Here is a 19991-nt window from a genome sequence, read left to right as displayed (position 1 = left end):
GAAAAATTTATTGTACTTACTTCAGTAGATATGGAATCTTCTGGCTCATGTAAAATTACTGGAAGATTGCTGATAAAGCCAATTTCACCATTTGCAATGTCAGGTGTAATTCTCAAGGAGATATTTTGGATTTCACCTAGTCTAGGACTTATAGGTGGAATTTGAGGAATAATATTCAGCAGTTCAACTTTTTCCAGCTGCAATCAGATACATTAAGATTATCTGTCATTCCTGCATATTCAACAAAGATTTGTAGGACAGTGCAACATGTTCGTGCTTATTTATACCTTAATAGGAACTGCAAATCTCTGCAATTGAAATGGTCATGTGAAATTCCTATGGTAGAAAAAGATCAATGTCTATTCCTCAACCATTCTGGACAAACAAGTGATAGGCATAAAGCTGTGTACATTCAAACATATAACTTACCAGGAGAAAAAAAATAAATTCACATGTGCAGCTCTGCATCAGAATTAGTGAAATTTAGGCTACAGCCCTATACACCATTACCTGTGAGTAAGTCACTGAAATCAATGCCTTGCTTCAAATCTTTTGACAAAGTAAACAATATGCCATAAAATCATGCATTACAGGTTATTTATCAAAATTTCATACAACATAATATATACCTGTACTAGGAAATGGGCTCCATTTTGAAGAAATGCATCATTTCTTATTGGCATTTTTACAAAGTCTTCTGTTTTTCCTTCTGGTAAGTGAAGGGTGCTTCTTCCAGAAATGTTTAGGATACCTTCTTTAGCTTGATCAGGATCCAGAGGTCCAGCAGGAATATACAGAGCAGTATAAAACAGCCTCACATCTCCCACTGTTCCCTTTTGCCTTGCAAAGCTAAGGCACAAAAACCGACCATCTGGGCTGCTTTCTATCCTCTGGTTCTCCAGAGGGTAGAACTTTATAACACCATAAACATCATCGCTGTCCTGAATGTAGAACAAAAGCTATAAAACAGTAACAAAATATTCTTGTTAAGTACACATTGCCACTGGAATTCACACCATTACTGGGATAAATGTCCTGGGGTTTGTCTGTTTGTTGTTTTTGCTTTTTTGTATTTTTGGACACTTTTAACGCCCCAGAAGTGTTTAGCAGCTTTTGTCCTTTGTTTGAAACTCCGTAAATAGAAAACACATGTCTTTGTGGACTGGGGTTGTCTGGAAGAGGAACGTGGGCATTCCTGAAACCTTCCTTTTAGGAAGATTTTTCAGCAGTGCCTGTGAAAACATTTGCCTATTAATGCACGTTGCCTTCTCTTTCTCACTTAGTTTTTTTGTTTTCAATGATGCTGGATCACAGCAAAATTTATGCAGCATAGTGATGTCATTGTAAATGTTTCATGATCCTTGAGTGGCTGAAATCACATCTGTGACTGATCAAGAATATTCTGCCCTCATAGTTGACTTACAGCCTAATCCGATCCAACTTTCGCCCCACTAGTGCAGCCATAACAGAGGGGCGTGCACTGCATCCTTTGTTAGGGAGACAGTCACAAAGGCCTCCTCAAGGCAAGGCAATGCTTGTTCCCTTACCTCCAGGCTGCATTGCAGCTGCATCAGTGCTGGAAAGTTGTTTGGATTGGGCCCTTGGTCTGCTCTTACTGAGGTCATCACACAACCAAATCAGGTTGGTTATATTGCCTCATGATGCAATTCAGCACTTGGCTGTGAGACTGCTCAAGATATTAGCCCATAAAGAAGAAGCAGTAACCCTAATCAAAATAATAATAACAACAACAACAACAACAATAATAGCAAATACAAAGTAACAGCAGAGAGGAGAAACAATGGAAATCCAGTTCTCACAGTGAATGGTTCTTCATGAAATCTTTTTTTCTCATTCTTACAGGCCAGATCACTACTTTTTGCCCAATTCTATACATGTTTGCTTGGAAGCAAGTCCCACTATGCTCTATGTGGCTTACTCCCAGCTTGAACAGATTGGAAGCCTTAAAAACACAGAGGGCATAAAAGGATTCCTATATAGGACATCTTATATGCCGCTTATCATTATTTTCTGTTTTGTTTATTCTCTATGTGCTCTTACTGAAATAATGTAGAAGTTCTACACCTACACATAGGTGTTTTAAATTCCCCTCTATGCTCCAACCAAGAAAATCTGTTACAGTCTAGTAAAAGTTGGTATTAATATACTGCTCTAAAGATATTTTACTGGGAGTAAGCCCCATTAAACACAACAGGACTTACTTCTGAGAAGACATTTCTAGGACTGTGGTGTTAAAGTGTAGCAGCCTAAAAGTCTTCAGCAAACAATGAACTCATGTGTCGGAGCTTCTGTCTGTAAAGTGCCTGTAAGTTATTTACATTGCAATCCAATGCATGTCTACTTAGCAGTAAGACTAATTCAATGGGGCTCACTCTCTCACTCTTACCTGAGAGATAGCTCCACTGTACTCAGTGGGTCTGACTGTCACAAATGCACATGGCTGGTAATATTTTTCCATGTATTTTTTATTTAGGGCAACACTGAACTGAGTAGCATTTTTTGAGGTTAACCTTGAGGCAAGTACATTCTTTTTCATATAATTCTGTTCATAGATAAAGGATTAACTATGAACAAAATTATATGAAAAAAGAATGTACTTCCCTACACATAGCTTTTAAGTATTTCACATTTCACAGTTGCCTCATTTCAAATATTACTTTAGGCTAAATACCTTGAATGTCTTGCTTAAACTTCTTCAAAAGAAAGAGTGAATGCAAACTTACCTCAGCTGGTTCACTCACTTCTGCACCCCCCTGTATTGTGTGAGCCAGTAGTTTAAACAAATATGGTTCTGCTTCTTCAGGAAAATTGTCATGAATTACGGTCAAAGGAAGTGATGTTAACATCTGCCCTTGAGCAAAATGTAGCACTCCTGAGTCTGGAATAATATCTGCAGTCACAGGTGAAGGATCACTGCTATTGCGGGTAATAATCCAGGAAACTGAAACATTTCCATGTGTTCCACCATTTCTTACGATTGAGATACCTTCATACCTACAGATTGCAAACAAAATTTAACACAGGTGGTTTATCTTAACACAGTTTGAGCAATTGCAGTTGTCACTGAAATTAGTTTGTCCGCTAAAGCAGAGCAACAAACACATTTCACCACAAAGAACTTGGAGTTAAAATCGAGCACTCAAATGGAAGGACAAATCAGTACTGTATATCACCTGTTCCCAAAGTCCTACTTGGATCTAGGACTGCTGTAGGTCTTTGCGGGGGCAGGACAATGACAGCAATGAGATCCCCAGGATTGCACCACTGCCAGGGTCAGAAGGGAAGGTTACTTACCAAAGTAGGTAAGAACATAAGGTGCCGGCCTCCGGGGGAGGGGAGCTGCATGGATGCCTCCACACGGCTCCCCAAGCCTCAAAAAAGCTAAAAATTGTGATCGAAAACCACCCCCTTTATTCCCAGCAGTGGGGATCACATTGCAGCCATCCCCCTGTCCCATTCCACCCTGCCCCTTAAGGGGTCAGAGATGAGTGCTTCCCTGGCTGGCGGGTTGTGATTCACCAGTTTAGGAACCACTGCTGTATATCATCATGATGAAAATTAAATGGCCTGCTTGCTTCGCAGGATCAAGACCAACCTATTGCAAAAACATAATAAGGACATAAAGAAAATACGGCTGTACAAAGTGATCTGGAAAAACAAGCTAAAGGCAACAGTAAGTTGAACCAAATCAGATCTCTACATGTGCACAGCTCCAAGGAGACCAACAGAAGCTGCAATGGTGTTACCCAGGGTAAGGGGACAAATGGAACAAATGGAGATTCTGGCAGCTGTCTTGATGCCTACAGGATACAGTGGCAGCCATTTTATTCACTGCAGTTCCTCTGGGTATCACAGCACCATAGGACTGGGCTCCACAGTTTTTTTCTCAGACATAATGAAGATGCTCACACATAATTAGCTGCCATGTAGGGCATCACAAGCTGAGAGGGCAAGTTATAGACTGCTGCAATTCAAAGCATTTCAGGCATTTTAATGACACAACTAAACAGAATTCAAGAATAAATTCAGAAAAATAGCACACATAAAACATTTTTTCAGTCAAAATTTGTTTTTCTTTTTTTTGGTTTGTTTTTTTAAGTTAATGATCATTTGCCATATATTTGCTTGAGGACATTAGCAATACAACAACACAATACAGTACCTTAACATTTGATCTTCATCAATAACAACTGTTTGAGTAAACAAGATACTGTTGATGGATAGTACTCCATAAGGTTTATCATTGGGCTTAATTGTAACTTGAACGATGTAAGGGTTTGTTAAAACAGCATCACCTTTCAAGGTGTCCTTAAGTAGTACAATCTGAAATGTCTCAGCAATTTCTGGTACGGCATCATCAAGGATTTTAAATTTTATATAAGATTCATGTACTAGAGATGGAAAAGTAATAGTTGTGTTTGGCTGCAGATCTAAAAAATCGAAATTAAGCTGCGCGTGTGCAGTTGAATTTCCAGTTACAATCATGTAGCGGATGGATACTTCATATTCATCTGGTCCAATTAGGTTCCCACCATCATCTTTACCACGAACTACTGGAATTGTTAGTATATCATCTTCTTCTTGTACCATGTAAACACTTTGAGTAAATCGGACAGGACTATCATTTTTCTTAATAATAATCTCAACAGATCTTCTTGATGCATTGATTTCAGCTCCCCCTTCTACACTTCTCAGTTGAATAATAAATATTTCATCATTTTCTGGTATCTAAAAGAAGTAATATTAACCATTAAGGATTACCAAAACCAAAGGTAAATATGTTCAAATCTCTAAAATACTTTCAAAGCAGAAAAAGATAATGATGATGTATGGCAGAATGATAATTATTATTAAAGATTCAAACTATCTTTTATAGCCAAGGTGAATTCTATTCTTTGATTGGATTGTGGCACTTACAATTTCTTAATACAGTAAACCCTCCATTTAATAGATGAAGGGGTGCCTGTATATGCTGAACGTTTGTTAAATCCAAATGCCGCTCCTTCTTTAGCTTGGGTATGACTCACCGTGGGTGACAACCCACAGCTGGAAGGCCTCAAGAGACCTCCCAGACGTGACTATAAGTATTTTCTGGTTGTGTCTGGGAGGTGTTCTGAGGCGTGGGGAGGCCACATACCTGAGGCGTGGGGAGGCCTCCCCACACCTTCCCACCTTCCACAAGGCTTCCCAGAGGCAATTCCAGTTTGCTGAAAAACCTGAAGTGCCTCTGGAGGCCTTCTGAAGCAAGTGAAGGTAGTGTGCGGCCTCCCCAAGCCTCAGAACACCTCTGGACATGACCAAAAGGCATTTCTGGTCATGGTCAGAAGTCCTTTGAGGGTGTCCCCCCCCCATAATTTAAATATCTGCAGATTTCGTTATCCACAGGAGGACCTGAAACAGATCCCCTGCAGACAGTGAGGGCCCACTGTTTTAGTAGATGAAAAAATAATACTTTCATAGGCAACAGAGAGATTGAGAGATATACATTTTATGGGAGTATTTCAGATGATAAAGGCATATGTAAAGAGAGGCAGACTGTAAGAGTTCAACATTTCTGCAAGTATTTCTACTGATGTCAACTATACTAATTCCAAGGAAATTGTGATCATTTCTCTGAGGAGAGCTAATCTAGCACTAGTTAAAGCTAGCTGCAAAATGCTATAATCATTTTGACATCCTAATAGGTATCAAACACCAACAGATCAAATCCTTCAAAAATTACTGAAATGTGCTCTCACCTGGTCATCAAGAACAAATAAGTTATAAATCAATACAGCTGTGCCAGGAGGAAAGGTGATATTTCCCTTTGCTGGGTTCAAGTCTTCTTCAGGTGAATGCGGCCTGCCTTCTATCTGTGAAAATAGCTGGGTTATGTTCAGTCTGTTTTCAGTTGCTAATAATAACTCCCAGAAAGAAAGTAAACCCCTCTAATATATTTAAACAAATCTTGTCATTGAAGATGAAAGAGAAGATTCCTGCTTCCTGTTAACATTCACTTAGGGCGCAATCCAAACTGCGCCCTATGCCAGCCCAAGTCTCTTGTACCGGCCTAGGAGGGTCATAAACACGCCATAAAGCACGTTTGCGCCTCCTCGAGGGGAAGCCAGGCCAGCGCTCCAAGTAGTGCCGGCCTGCAGAGGCTGATTTAAGCCTCTGCGCCAGCTTCCTCTCAGGCACTTGTGTCGGCCTGCCTGCGCCGACACAAGCTGAAAATGTAGGCTTGGGGGGTGGTGAGCAGGGAGGGAAGTGTTCCTGGGCAGGGGGAGGGCGGGCAATGAGTGGCCCTGGGGGCGGATAGGCAGGAAGTGGGAGGTGGGGTTGGTATCCAGAAGTTATGCCGGATTCCAACCCCTGTTCCCAGGGAGAACAGAGTGGCTTCAAGCCGTTCCACTCTCCTCGGACTTGCACCACCTCCAGAGGTGGCGCAAGTTCGAGGAGACCCATGGTGGTCAGCAGCCCTTACCCAGCGGTAAAGGGGGAAAGCTTCCCCTTACTTACCTCTGGCTGAGCCACTTCTGGCCACAATCCTGCACTGGATACAGCCTCCTGGCTTACCTGTTCCAGCGCAGGTTAGGATTGCGCCCTTAGTCTTTTCTAGCATACATGCTGCCTGCCTGCTTGTCATCTTATAAACTTGCTAGATTATAGCATTTGGTAAAAGGAGGACACATATAGTACTTACTTAGCTCCAGGAAAAGGAAGCTTAAATGGAGGTAATGGATGTGGGGAGCACGCATTGATCACACAGAGATAGGGTTCTCCTGAAATGACCTCAAGTCAGCAATACTCATCCCAAAGGCCTCATGGCCCCAGAATGTATCATTCCCTAGACTCTGAAGGAGAATCCTCAAAAGATATTCTTTAGAATGAAGAGTTGACAGATTCTGATCCTGGGAGTGTCCCTATTTAGGGCCTCATGAGCTTAAGAACATAAGAACATAAGAACAGCCCCACTGGATCAGGCAATAGGCCCATCTAGTCCAGCTTCCTGTATCTCACAGCGGCCCACCAAATGCCCCAGGGAGCACACCAGATAACAAGAGACCTCATCCTGGTGCCCTCCCCTACATCTGGCATTCTGACTTAACCCATTTCTAAAATCAGGAGGTTGCTCATACACATCATGGCTTGTACCCCATAATGGATTTTTCCTCCAGAAACTTGTCCAATCCCCTTTTAAAGGCGTCTAGGGTAGACGCCAGCACCACATCCTGTGGCAAGGAGTTCCACAGACCGACCACACGCTGAGTAAAGAAATATTTTCTTTTGTCTGTCCTAACCCGCCCAACACTCAATTTTAGTGGATGTCTGCTGGTTCTGGTATTATGTGAGAGTGTAAAGAGCATCTCCCTATCCACTCTGTCCATTCCCTGCATAATTTTGTATGTCTCAATCATGTCCCCCCTCAAGCGTCTCTTTTCTAGGCTGAAGAGGCCCAAACGCCGTAGCCTTTCCTCATAAGGAAGGTGCCCCAGCCCCGTAATCATCTTCGTCGCTTTCTTTTGCACCTTTTCCATTTCCACTATGTCTTTTTTGAGATGCGGCAACCAGAACTGGACACAATACTCCAGGTGTGGCCTTACCATAGATTTGTACAACGGCATTATAATACTAGCTGTTTTGTTCTCAATACCCTTCCTAATGATCCCAAGCATAGAATTGGCCTTCTTCACTGCCGCCACACATTGGGTCGACACTTTCATCGACCTGTCCACCACCACCCCAAGATCTCTCTCCTGATCTGTCACAGACAGCTCAGAACCCATCAGCCTATATCTAAAGTTTTGATTTTTTGCCCCAATGTGCATGACTTTACACTTACTGACATTGAAGCGCATCTGCCATTTTGCTGCCCATTCTGCCAGTCTGGAGAGATCCTTCTGGAGCTCCTCACAATCACTTCTGGTCTTCACCACTCGGAAAAGTTTGGTGTCGTCTGCAAACTTAGCCACTTCACTGCTCAACCCTGTCTCCAGGTCATTTATGAAGAGGTTGAAAAGCACCGGTCCCAGGACAGATCCTTGGGGCACACCGCTTTTCACCTCTCTCCATTGTGAAAATTGCCCATTGACACCCACTCTCTGCTTCCTGGCCTCCAACCAGTTCTCAATCCACGAGAGGACCTGTCCACTAATTCCCTGATTGTGGAGTTTTTTCAGTAACCTTTGGTGAGGGACCGTGTCAAACGCCTTCTGAAAGTCCAGATATATAATGTCTATGGGTTCTCCCAAATCCACATGCCTGTTGACCTTTTCAAAGAATTCTATAAGGTTCGTGAGGCAAGACTTACCCTTACAGAAGCCATGCTGACTCTCCCTCAGCAAGGCCCTCAGCAAGCTTACATGGTAGTTGTATGAGATCTTGGTTGAGTCTCATTGTTTGCTGCCACTTTTCCCATGACATAAATGGAAAGACTAATTACAGGTTTAGGCCACAATTCTGAAAATTCTGTTATATCCAACAAAAATGTTTTTGAAGCTATGGTTTCAGAACTGTGAAGTTTATTCATAACTACAATTGATTCTAAGATTTCAGTTTCACTTAAGAGAGTATATTTAAAGATGAAGATATTTCAGCCTACTTACCTCATAAATCACTGTCACAGTTCCATAGGTTCCCTTCTCCCTAATTAGAGTGAGAGGTATAGATTCATTCCTACCCCTGGGCTCATTCAATACAATTAAGGCAGGCTAAAAAGGGGGAGAATAACAGGCAATCAGATATCAATGAGCAGAGTGTGCAGAGAACTGTTACCATACAAATACCAAATTCCCAGAGACTAGTTAATCCAGTCTGTGAACTGGTCCACTAATGGCATTCCATTTTATAGCAATAAATTAGTTTTGCTAATCAACAAAGACAGCAGACATAAATATTAAAAGCAATTCTTCAAATGATTTCCTTCTCTAGTGTGGCAACTACAAATAAATTAAAAGGTTTTGTGTCACAATATTTACAGAGTTTCTTTTAAAAAAACTATTCAATGTGCTAATCAAATAAAAACTAGACAGTTTGAAAGCTTTCCTAAAATGTTCCTTTTTGTTAAAAGGCACAGCATTCCTTTTTGTTAAAAGGCACAGCAATGTTGAAATCTATTCTAGAGTAATAGGTATTTCAGCACAAAGGTAAAGTGAGTAGATTAACTTCCAAAATCTAGATTATTTTTTATTGTTCAGGTACATAACCAGTTAAACTCGTCAGTTTAAATCCTTCAGTTTTCAAAAATACTTTCCTGCTTCTTGCTTCCAGATGATATGGCTTGGGACCAGGATACAGTATTTGAGGAACCACCTTCTCCCCTGTGAACCAACCCAACTCCTAGGATCAGCAAAGGAGACCCTGCTGCACATGCTGCCTCTGGGGAGGCCAGACTAACAACAGTGAGAAGCACTGCCTTTTCTGTGGCAGCACTTTTATCATGCAACACCCTCCCAGTGGAATTAAGGACTGCCCTCTCCCTGTTAGCCTTCTAGTGAGGGCTGAAGACTTTCACTTTCTGCCTGACCTTCCCTTCTTAATTATTTCTTTTGGGGTTCTGTGGTTGTCTTCTGTTTTAATTGTACCATTCTGTGCCATTCTTTGTGATTATTATGATTATTACACTTTGTATTTCATTCCTATTTTGGCATTTTATTTTTCCCCCTCTATGATGTATTCCACATAGAGCACTCTGTTTATTCAGAGGAAAAGGCGAGATACACATCATTGAAATAACAAATAGTCAGTCCTGCCGTATCAGTATTATTACACCCATTCACAGACTAGCTGAAAGTTGGCAAGGACAGAAGCCTGGATCTTAAGACCCATCTGGCTCCTACTGTACTGTCTCTGTTCTTTCTGCTTGCCGTACAAATCTTCAGAAGTTCTCAAAACCATTGAAAACCATCAAACTGGAGCAAAGAGTCTTTTGTGGTAACAAAGGGGATAATTCACCATTTGTGTCCTGACTGGATGCTCCCAAAGAACGTTTTAATACTGATCTTTTAACCTTTTCTTCCAGGTTGTTAAACACACTATGTTTCTTCATTTGTTTGGTCAGAAACCTAGTTAAGAAATAAATTGCTTATGAAAAACCTAAGCTACCGTCTCTGTTCTTTTACTTTTCTCTCTGAAGTTAGTAAAACTTGAACTGCTCTTCAGCTCACTTGGGACTTGAATCAGGTCATTCTCCAACTGTTGCCATTGATTCAGGCACTGACCTTGAGTTGCCATTGACTTAGGTTCTCTGATGTCACAGTGTGTGAGATCATAATTATTTCAACAAAGGGTGACCAGTTACAGTGGAGGACAAAGTGCCTATGTCTTTAATCATTGTACAGAAGAGGAAATTTTAGCAGGTGCAGCTCAACATGGAAGGGTTTAAAAAGCTGCACCTGACAAAATTCTCTTCTCTATACAATGGTTACATAGGCACTTATATATCGTTATATAGGACCAGTGCTTTTTTTGTAAAAAGAAAGGTGCAGGAACTCACAATTTGTTAATCTTTTATTTATTTATTTTTAAACCATTTTTTATTGGAGAAATAAAATATTTTATATATGCTTCCCCCCTAAAGATGAACTTACTTCTGAGTAGACATGCATAGGCTTCAGCTCTCAGGCTGCAAGGCTATGTACCCTTTCCCAGGAGCAAGCCCCATTGAGCACAATGAGACTTACTTCTGAGTAGACACACCTAGGCTCGTGCTGCAGATTGGCACGGGGGCTGCACCAGCCAGCTTTCTTCCCCTCCTCCTCCACCAAGCCAGTACCTGGGCATTCTGTGGGTGCCGCAGCCCGTCTCCCTGGCTGGCTGGCTGGCTGTCCGTCCTCCTTCTCGGCGTCGGTGCATGTCCCCTGCGCCCTCCAAAGGCTTGGAAGCTGCGCGGGGAAGCAGAGCGCAGGGGGAGGGGAGGCGAGCTGGGCTCAGGCGAGAGCTTGGGGATGGGGGCAGGAGGGGTTGTTGTGCGGTCAGGAAGGGACCAGGCGCCCGTCCACCCTGCACCCCCCAGCACCCACCCAGCGAATGCCTCTGTTTTGCTCCTTCCCTTCCTGGAATGCCTCCGAAAGGGAGGGGCCCCTGCAAAAAGGTGCCGGAACTCCGTCCCCCCGCGTTCCATTAGAAAAAAAGCCCTGTATAGGACAGACACTGTGTCCTCCATTGTTTCATTGACCCCAACCCAGGGGCCACTTACCGCCCTCGGGGACTCCCAATCCAGCCCACAGGGAGCCCCCGGTCTCCAGTGAGTCTCTGGCCCTCAATAGACTTGCTGGAGCCTACGCTGGCCTGACACAACTGCTCTCAGGGTGAGGACAACTGTCCTACCCCTCACATGAGCTGTGGGACAAGGGCTCCCTTCACTTCTTGCTGTTTCACGTCTGTGATGCAGCAGAAGCAGCAGCGAAGGAAAGGTTTTAACTATTCCAAGACCTTCATTCATTCATAAAAGTTCCATCTCTAATATATTGATTTATGTAAATTTATTCAAATTTGAAATGTAAATTAATTCTTTTTCCCCCAGCACCCAACACAGTTTCTGAGAGATGATGTGATGTGGCCCTCCTGCCAAAAAGTTTGGACACCCCTGCTTTGGGTCAATGGAAAGCCATCCTAAAATCATGCATTTGCAAGATTGCTAGTGACACAAGATGTGACACAAGGCACAAGATTGCTAATGACTATATTTGTGGGTGTTGAGTAGCCTCAAAACCTTTTGCTGGAAAGAGACAGAGTTTCCCAACTGCTTATAAGTAAAGGGGGGAGGGGGATTAAAGTAAGATAGTGGCAAACATAACCTCTGTCATGGCTAATCTCAGAGTTGAACAGGGGAAATCCACCCAAACCATTAACCATCACGCTACAATGTCATTTTCCCACCAACAGCTAAATTGCTTTTCTCAGAAAACTTCCTTTAATTCTGTTCGCAGAATAAAGACGTACAAGATGAAAACATACCATATCAAAAGAAATTATTCCAAAGGCATTGTCATTTGACAAAATTGTTACAGTTACAACTCTGGGTGATCCAAGTTTTACTCCTGGAAATGGCTTCTAAAACAAAAAAGGCACAGAGTGTATAAATTAGAGGGGTACATAGAAAATGGAATAGCTTATACAATTAGGAAAAAAAATTCATTTGTGTCCTTAAGGTCTTGTGTTCAAATAAGTGTTTATTGTCAGAGTAAATAAATATATCTTAATGACGCATTTCACGGAAAATGCATTTAAATCAAGTGAACGCTCAAAAAGCACTCTTACTTTTCAGGAAACACTAATTCTATATACTCAGGCTGCAAACCTATCCACATTTATCTGGGAGTAAGCCCCATTGACTATAATGGAACTGAGTAGACATGCACAAGACTGAGTTGGCAGTCAGTTTAATCCATTTTTGCCTGGCCCACAGGTGTATACATTTGGCCCTTGTTGTGTATATGCAATGTTGGGCAGAAAAATAAACACCAAGAGCTTGATGCAAACTTTGGAGAGCAATCATAGCTTGAAAATATTACTGATACCATAGCAATAAGGAGCTAAATTCGAAGTATGCATTCCTACCCCCCCCCCCCCAAATAAAACAGGTTGGGAGATCTGTTAGCATTACAGACAGCACTGAACATTCTGAGGTGAACTTCGATAAGGCCCATCATGGTAATCGATATCAGGGGTCTCCAGACTCTCGCCTGCAGGACAGATCCGGTGCCTAATCCCTCCCCCACGTAAATGGCGCTTACTGTTCCATGGGGGAGCCTCCCAACTTGACAACTTGATCCAAACTTGACAACTATCTCATTCCTTATCAATGTGTAAATTCTGCGGCTGAAAAACTCCTCAAGCTGTTGACATATTTGTAAATGTTTCATGACATCACATAACTCAGTTAATCTCTATCAGAGGTTTCATTTGACACAAGCCCAATACGACATAACAATATAACAAACAATAGGTTGAATGCTGGAATCAATGAATACTTTTTTTTTGCTTAGAACTAGAATGCTACAGCACAAGAATTCTTTTTCTAATTTTGTATTACATACCAATTTAGAATTATCCTGGTGCAGTTTTAAGTTACTATACAATACCTGGTCTCAAATTCAAATTATTTGCTGAAAAGCTTTCAGCTTTTTGGGCGCAATCCTATCCTGAGCTGGAACAGGCAAGCCAGCACAGGATAGGTGCCCAAAGAGGCTCAGCCAGAGGTAAGGGAAAACTTTCCCATTACCACAGGGTAAGCCACCCCTGCACCACCTCCTGAGGTGGCACAAGTCTGAGGAGAGTGGAGTGGCTTAAAGGAATGGGTCCCAAGAACGGGTCCCAGCCCTGCCTCCCACTCCCACCTACCTGCCTCTGGGGCTGCCCACCACCCGTCCCAGAAAGCCTCCCTCCCACCTCCTCCCCGCCTACCCCAGAGTCTTGTGTCAGCTCAGCCAAAGCAAGACGTGGAGCCTCTGTCAGCACGGAGGCTTATTCCAGCCTCCACAGTCTGGTACACCTCTGCACACCAGCCTTGCCGACTCACGAGGAAGTGCTAACATTCCTTACGTTGTGTCGCTCAGGATCGCGCTTAGTAACTTTCAGTAGGTTTAGGAAGTGGTAATGCAACCAGTAATCAGAGACCAGGAATGTATACTAGCAAGTGTGAAATACAGGTTGTGGTTTGTTATCCACTGGGTTTCCGTTCTGGAACCTCCATTGGATTAAAAAAAAAAATCAGTGGATTCCAAATCACTGGAAAAATAGCTTTAAAGACCCAATTCCAGGTTTCTTGCTCCTCCCAGAATGCATTGGTGCAGACCAGTGATTTTCAACATTTTTCGTCTTACAGCACACTGACAAGGTGCTAAAATTTTCAAGGCAGACCATCTGTTTTTTACAATTGATAAGGCACACCATGCTGTTGGTGGGGAGGCTCATATCCGTCAATGGCCCTACTAATAAATGACCCTCCCCCAAACTCCCACAGCACACCTGCAGACCATTTGTGGTACACCAGTGTGCCATGGCACAGTGGTTGAAAATGGCTGGTACAGATGCTATACTACATTCAGCTACTAGATGAGGTGAATACTGAAATGAAATTATTATTTAACAGTGTGAAGGTAGGAAATTGGATTTTGATGCTTTTTTCCTTGTTACAAGGCATTTAAAGGCAGACCTAGGTATCAGTGGTGAGTCAAATCAGTGAATACCAAGGTCCCACCTGTACAGAGAAAATATTGAAAAAATTAAAGGACAGATTAACTCTAAAATATCAGTGATCATTAAGAAATTAAATACATTACTATAAGAAATACATTACTATAAGAGTTCATTTTTATATAACAGGTACAGAACATTAATAAGAAGAAATTGTACCCAGCTAAAGAGAGAGGATGTTATTTTTTTTAATTGAGTTCACTATATACTCCAGAAAATAGTGCCCACCTGTAACGTTAAATAAAATGTGAAAGTCTCATCAGCCTCTGGAAGGTCATCATCACACACAGAAATGTACACAGTTCGATTTGTCTCTGCATCAGATATGTAAGCTGCGGCATATGTGTCAAAAAAGTCACCTGTATTTTCACCATGAATCTACAGTAAACACACACACACAAACACAGACTTATTACTTAAAATAAAAACATCATTATGTAAAAATTTAAATTACACTTATGCATCTGTGTTGCAATAGTTCTTTTTCCTCACAGTGATTCTTCATTGCTGGTCATCATTCTAATGAGAACTGAATCTTTCTTACATTGCAATCCTATGCATGTCTACTCAGAAATAAGTTTCATTTTTTTTTTTCACGAAACACAATGGGGATTACTTCTGAGTAGACTGTGTAGACATAGGTTTATGTTGTTAGCCTGACAAAAAATTACAGTTTGTATAAGCATACACTGATAAATGTATCAGGATTTAAGATGCTATAACAGTGGTTCTCACACATTTCTCTATAACACATTTTCTATAACAGCATGTTCTCACAGCATCAGGACCCACTTTTTAGAATAAGAATCTCTTGGGACCCACTGGAGTGATGTCATGACCAGAAGTGACATCATCAAGCATGAAAATTTTTAACAATCCTAGGTTGCAATCCTAACCACACTTACCCAGGAGAAAGCCCCATTGACTATCATTGTTAAAAGCATACACATGGTAGCCTGTTAAAAGTATAGAGCTGCAACATTTATCTAAACGCACTCATATACCGTGGTAGCATCAAGTCTAGTATATTAAAAATAAAATACTGAAATGAATGGGGACCCATCTGTAATTGGCTCACGACCCACCTAGTGGGTCCCGACCCACAGCGCTACAAGATTCCTATAACTTTTTGTTTTTCTTACAACTGACTGTCACAGCTTCCAGCTACACTGCCTGGAAGATAGATAAGAATGGGTATGCCTATTCCCTAAAATATGTCTCAATTTGACCAATTTCTCTTTAAAACACCACATTCTAATATTCATGTAGAAATTTGGTATAAAACAAAACAAGATATCTTACCGATACAATTGCTGTGACATTCACTGGTTCTCCTGTTCTTTCAATAACAAGACGTATAACTGTTGTAGTAGTTTCATTAACTACAAATTCTGTTTGTCCACTGAACTTTACTTCTGTGTCTCCAGAGGTAAAACTGACAGATAATGCTAAAAGTAGTTTAACTAGTGAATAGACAGAGGGCATCCCTGAAAACAGAAGAAAAAATATGGGTATCTAAATAAATTCTCAAAGTGCACGCTGTGCAGTATGAATTGTATTTCTTTTCAATTTCTACAACCAAAAAATAATTTCAGATATTTATATTTTTAATCAAACAAATTCATACTTCAGGCAACATGTCTGTAAATGTTTTGATGTCAAATTTATTCATTTTGTCACCCTGAAAAAACTGGTCCTGGAGCCCCCAATTAAGGCTACAATTCTATACATACTTTCCTTTAAGTAAGGCCCATTGAAATCAGCAAGACTTACTTCTGGGTAAACAAGCATAAGATTGTGCTGTAAGTCATGTTTGTCACATCCATTTTCACCAGTTTAACCCACCAATTTTTCATACTGTGATGTGTTTAACATTTGACCCTATTTAATGCTTTTCTCTTAAATACAGAGTGGCACACAGTATATTTGCCAAAGTTGGCTGCTCGGGTTGTGAAATCTTGTGGTTCCATCTGAAACCCAAGGGGTATGCACTAGGAGCAGCTCAGTCCCTGGGGATCAGATAGCAAGGAAGTGTTATTTTTGAGTGATTCTTCCTATTGCGTGCCAAAAATTCCTTATTGTAAAACATCAAACACACAACAGAATGAGACTAGACATATTGTGTTATAAGGAGAAAAGGCTTTGAGTACCTCCTCCACAATGTGTGCAACCATCAATCACAAAGAAGCCGTTAAGAAAAATGTCCCAGCAGAAGAAAAAAATCATCATACTTGGAGAAAAAAGAAATTAGTTATCAGAGAACAGTACAGGTGGGCTCTCAGTATCTGCAGGGGTTCTGTTCCTGGAATCCTTGCAGATGCCAAAATCCGCAGATGATGAAATCTGCAGATTAGGGCACCTGAAATCTTCCTAACCTGGCTGAAGCTGTGCTCCAGTCAAGAAGACCTTCTGAAGGCCAAGGTCTAACCTGCCAGTGGTTCATATCCTAAACCAGGAGCCTCCAAACTACAGCCTCTGGTGCATCATGAAAATTCTCTCAGGTCCAGCACAGCAGTGGCAAAGCCTTACCATTCCACCTTGCTACCTCCTATTTTCAGATCTTTGTAGAAACTCGCATCAAGCATCTGATCATCTCAGAAGGCTCTGTGCCCTGATTTTCCAGAGTAAGCGGCTGTCCGGCATGAGTTTCAAAGATTGGGCATGAAGATGGGAGGCGGCAGGGCGGAACAGTAAGGCTTTGTCACCACCTTGCCCAATAGGATTTTCTTGGCATGCCGGATCCGGCCTACAGGCTATAGTTTGGCGGCACCTGAAGAGGCGTAGTGTTTTGCATCCCCTCTAGGAACACCAGTGTTTTAGTCTCTTGACTCTCATTTTTATTGTTTTATTATGGCTTGTTGTTTTTAAAACGTTGAGTCACCCACATTATCCCTTCTGGGAAGGTAGGGCAGCATATAAACATTTTAATAAATAAGGTGAAAAAATATATCACAAAGCGAGAGTCCCTATTGGTAGGTTTCTCATCTCTACTTACTTAATACTGGTATCTGACACAGTTTGAAACACAGTGCTAGACAACTGGCCACACTGAGATAGCTCATTCTTGTTTCTATAATCCCCAACGAGGGTGGCCAACATTGCTATTAAAGACTAATTGCTAAAAACAATTTGAAATGCAATGGGGGGGCGGGGAACCAAAATAACTAAGAAATGAAACAACAGAACAAAAATGTAAGACCATAAAAACTATCTGACAGTTGTGCTGATATTAAAGGTTCTCAGAATGGATCATTAATGAGCATTAATAAATACAGTGTACTGCTAAGTTGTCAGGTGGTTTGCATTGGTTTCAATACTGACTTCTTCCCTAGAGCACAAATGTTACTTGGAGTGTACAACTGCAACCTGAACATTAACTCTGCAACCTTTGTAAACTCAGACAATCTCTCACTCTTTGCAAAAGCAGACATGATCTATAATGAACTAAGGATGCTGTTGACCTTTTAGCTTCAGCTGTCCTCTTGCCATAGACTAAGCAAGTATCTTCCCACGATGTGTGCTTCAAGTAAATAATCCTGCAAATATGATCCTTATACAGCAAGTTTACAGAGTTTAAAGTTACCTGAATTCTATTACCTCTGTTAAGGGGCATTCTAAAACTATAAAGTTACTCTGTGGAACAAAAGAAGTCTCATAATCATATCATCAATTATTCAACTAGCAAGAATTCTCCTCCCTACATTTATTTGTACAAAGATTTGTTTCTGAAAAATCAAAAAGGGTATATTAAATCAACCTTTCATATAATTGCATAATAAAATTATTTCAACAAAAAAATGGAATTTTAAAAATAAGATTCAGACAAATAGAAAAATCCCTCCCATGTCACATAATATAATAAAATAATTTGTATATGTTATATCTTCTTCATGTACCCAATTACCTTCTTTCAATAACTATCTCACCTTTTGTTGACATCACTGTTAATCTTCATGTGAGCTGAGAACAGATATTAAGGTTTAAATTATGTTGCTACAACTATTCAGAGGACACAAAATGATGCTTCACATTTTTAAGCCATCAGTGGGATTTAGATTAGGACTGAGATGAAAAGCAATACTTTTTTGACTTGTTTAAGACTTTGGTTGAAAATGGGAATAGAGTGTCATTATTTTTTCCTCCAACATGCCACATGTTTCAGAATCAAGCCCTGTTATGAAAAAATAAGGACTAACCCCTGCCTAAATTAAACTCTGTTTTGGTCAATAAGACAAATAAAATATATAGATTTTCAAATTGTTTTTAGTACGAGTAGATGCTGGATATCACAAACCTACCATTAGGCATGCCCACAACACTCAGTACCAGGCCAGCGCTAGCACCAGCCCAGTGCTAGTCCACGCTGAGACCAGTGCCAGCTGCATGCCACTCAGAGCAATGAACAAGCTCTGGGTAGGGGAGAGGTTTGTTGGGGCAGGGAGAGGCGTTTCAGGGCAGAGGAAGGACGGGGAGAGGCAGGGGGTAGGAAGCAGAGTGGAAAGGGGGTGGGGTTGATGGCAATCTGCTACATCAAATTCAGAACTCTGTGTCATGTTTTTAAGGTAGAAGATTACTAGATTCATGAGATTTTTCAGAGCTTTCTGGTACACAGTTATAATAACAAGATAAATCCTTCCTGACAAAATATTCAGTGGCCTTCTGATCTCACTAGCTCCTGCCCAGGCACAGATACAGCTGGCTTGGCAATGGTATCACCGAGACAGGTTACAGAAGGCACTTGGGGACAACCTGAGTGGAATGGCAGTAATGTAAGTAGGTCTGGAGATCAACATGGGTCAGATAGTGCTTCCTGATAGCCTGGAATATCCAATAACCCATCACCACCTAAATCCCAAAAGTGCTGGAATATTGGAAGTCTACTATATTTTGTTTACTGTGGCACATGCGCAGGGTTGCCAGTTTCTGCTGGTTTCATCAATGAAGCTTTTTCACCCACTGGTACTACTAAAGTGACATGCACGTAAAGACCATGAAATAAGGTGTGCATTGATTACATGCGCCATTGACTGAGAGAGTCATGTTTTCTCTCTGCATAAAACCAAAGCCCTGTTACAATTCAAACAGCATGCCCTGCAAATTCTAGGTACACGTGTGCTGACTGATCTGCCCACACACTAACTGCCACCCAAACCATTGATAGTTTTTTCCTCATTTTTCTATAAGCAAACACCATGGGAAAAGGCTTAGATTGCATTGGCATCCTTCAGTCTCGGAAGACTATGGTATCGCGCTCTGAATGGTGGTTCTGGAACAGAGTGTCCTCTCCAGTGCACGAAGCCTGGGTAAAGTAGATATGGAGGATAGACTGTTTCCCATACAGCAAATCCCCCCTCTCCATGTTGCTGAAATGGTCCAATGGAAAGGCAGAGGCCAATATGGTTGGTTCCAGCAGCGTCGCAGGAGTTGCCAGAACGTGACTGTGTTCAGCCATGAACTGCCCCAGGGACTCCGGCTCTGGATTTTGCCTCGAGGTTGACTCCTGAAGCCTTTCCCATAACTGGATGTAGCCACAAGGCAGTGGAGGTTTGGGATCAGAGTTTTCCTTCTCTCAGAGGAGCTGCCTTCCCAGGCTATTGAGTCCCATCTACCAGATGGCTGTCCAGTGCCTGCGCCTGTAGGAGCTCAGTTCGTTCCTGGCAAACGACCCCCACCTGTCCGCCAAGGGCCGGGTAGGAATTTTTAATCACCATCTAAATTGGCTCCAAGATGGTGGTTTTTTCGTCTACCCCAGACTGGCTGTGGAGTGGGTTTGGGTTATGATATAGGTATTT

General features: G+C 41.7%; 1 protein-coding gene across 1 annotated transcript in view; it reads right to left on the bottom strand.

The window, feature by feature from the left end:
* Positions 1-19991, bottom strand: part of ADGRV1 (adhesion G protein-coupled receptor V1) — a 294630-nt gene that overhangs the window by 267288 nt on the left and 7351 nt on the right. Inside the window, exons 2-10 of the mRNA XM_066613579.1 lie at positions 15502-15686; positions 14428-14577; positions 11959-12054; positions 8607-8711; positions 5760-5873; positions 4184-4749; positions 2745-3015; positions 630-959; positions 21-197 (exon numbers count right to left, since the gene is read on the bottom strand). Of these exons, the coding sequence (XP_066469676.1) occupies positions 21-197; positions 630-959; positions 2745-3015; positions 4184-4749; positions 5760-5873; positions 8607-8711; positions 11959-12054; positions 14428-14577; positions 15502-15686 (1994 nt within the window). The remainder of the gene's footprint in view (positions 1-20; positions 198-629; positions 960-2744; positions 3016-4183; positions 4750-5759; positions 5874-8606; positions 8712-11958; positions 12055-14427; positions 14578-15501; positions 15687-19991) is intronic.

This window comes from Tiliqua scincoides, chromosome 2 (assembly GCF_035046505.1).
Source record: "Tiliqua scincoides isolate rTilSci1 chromosome 2, rTilSci1.hap2, whole genome shotgun sequence".
Lineage (NCBI taxonomy): Eukaryota > Metazoa > Chordata > Lepidosauria > Squamata > Scincidae > Tiliqua > Tiliqua scincoides.
Note: the sequence above shows the minus strand (reverse complement) of the source record. Positions and strands in the feature narration are given on the sequence as shown.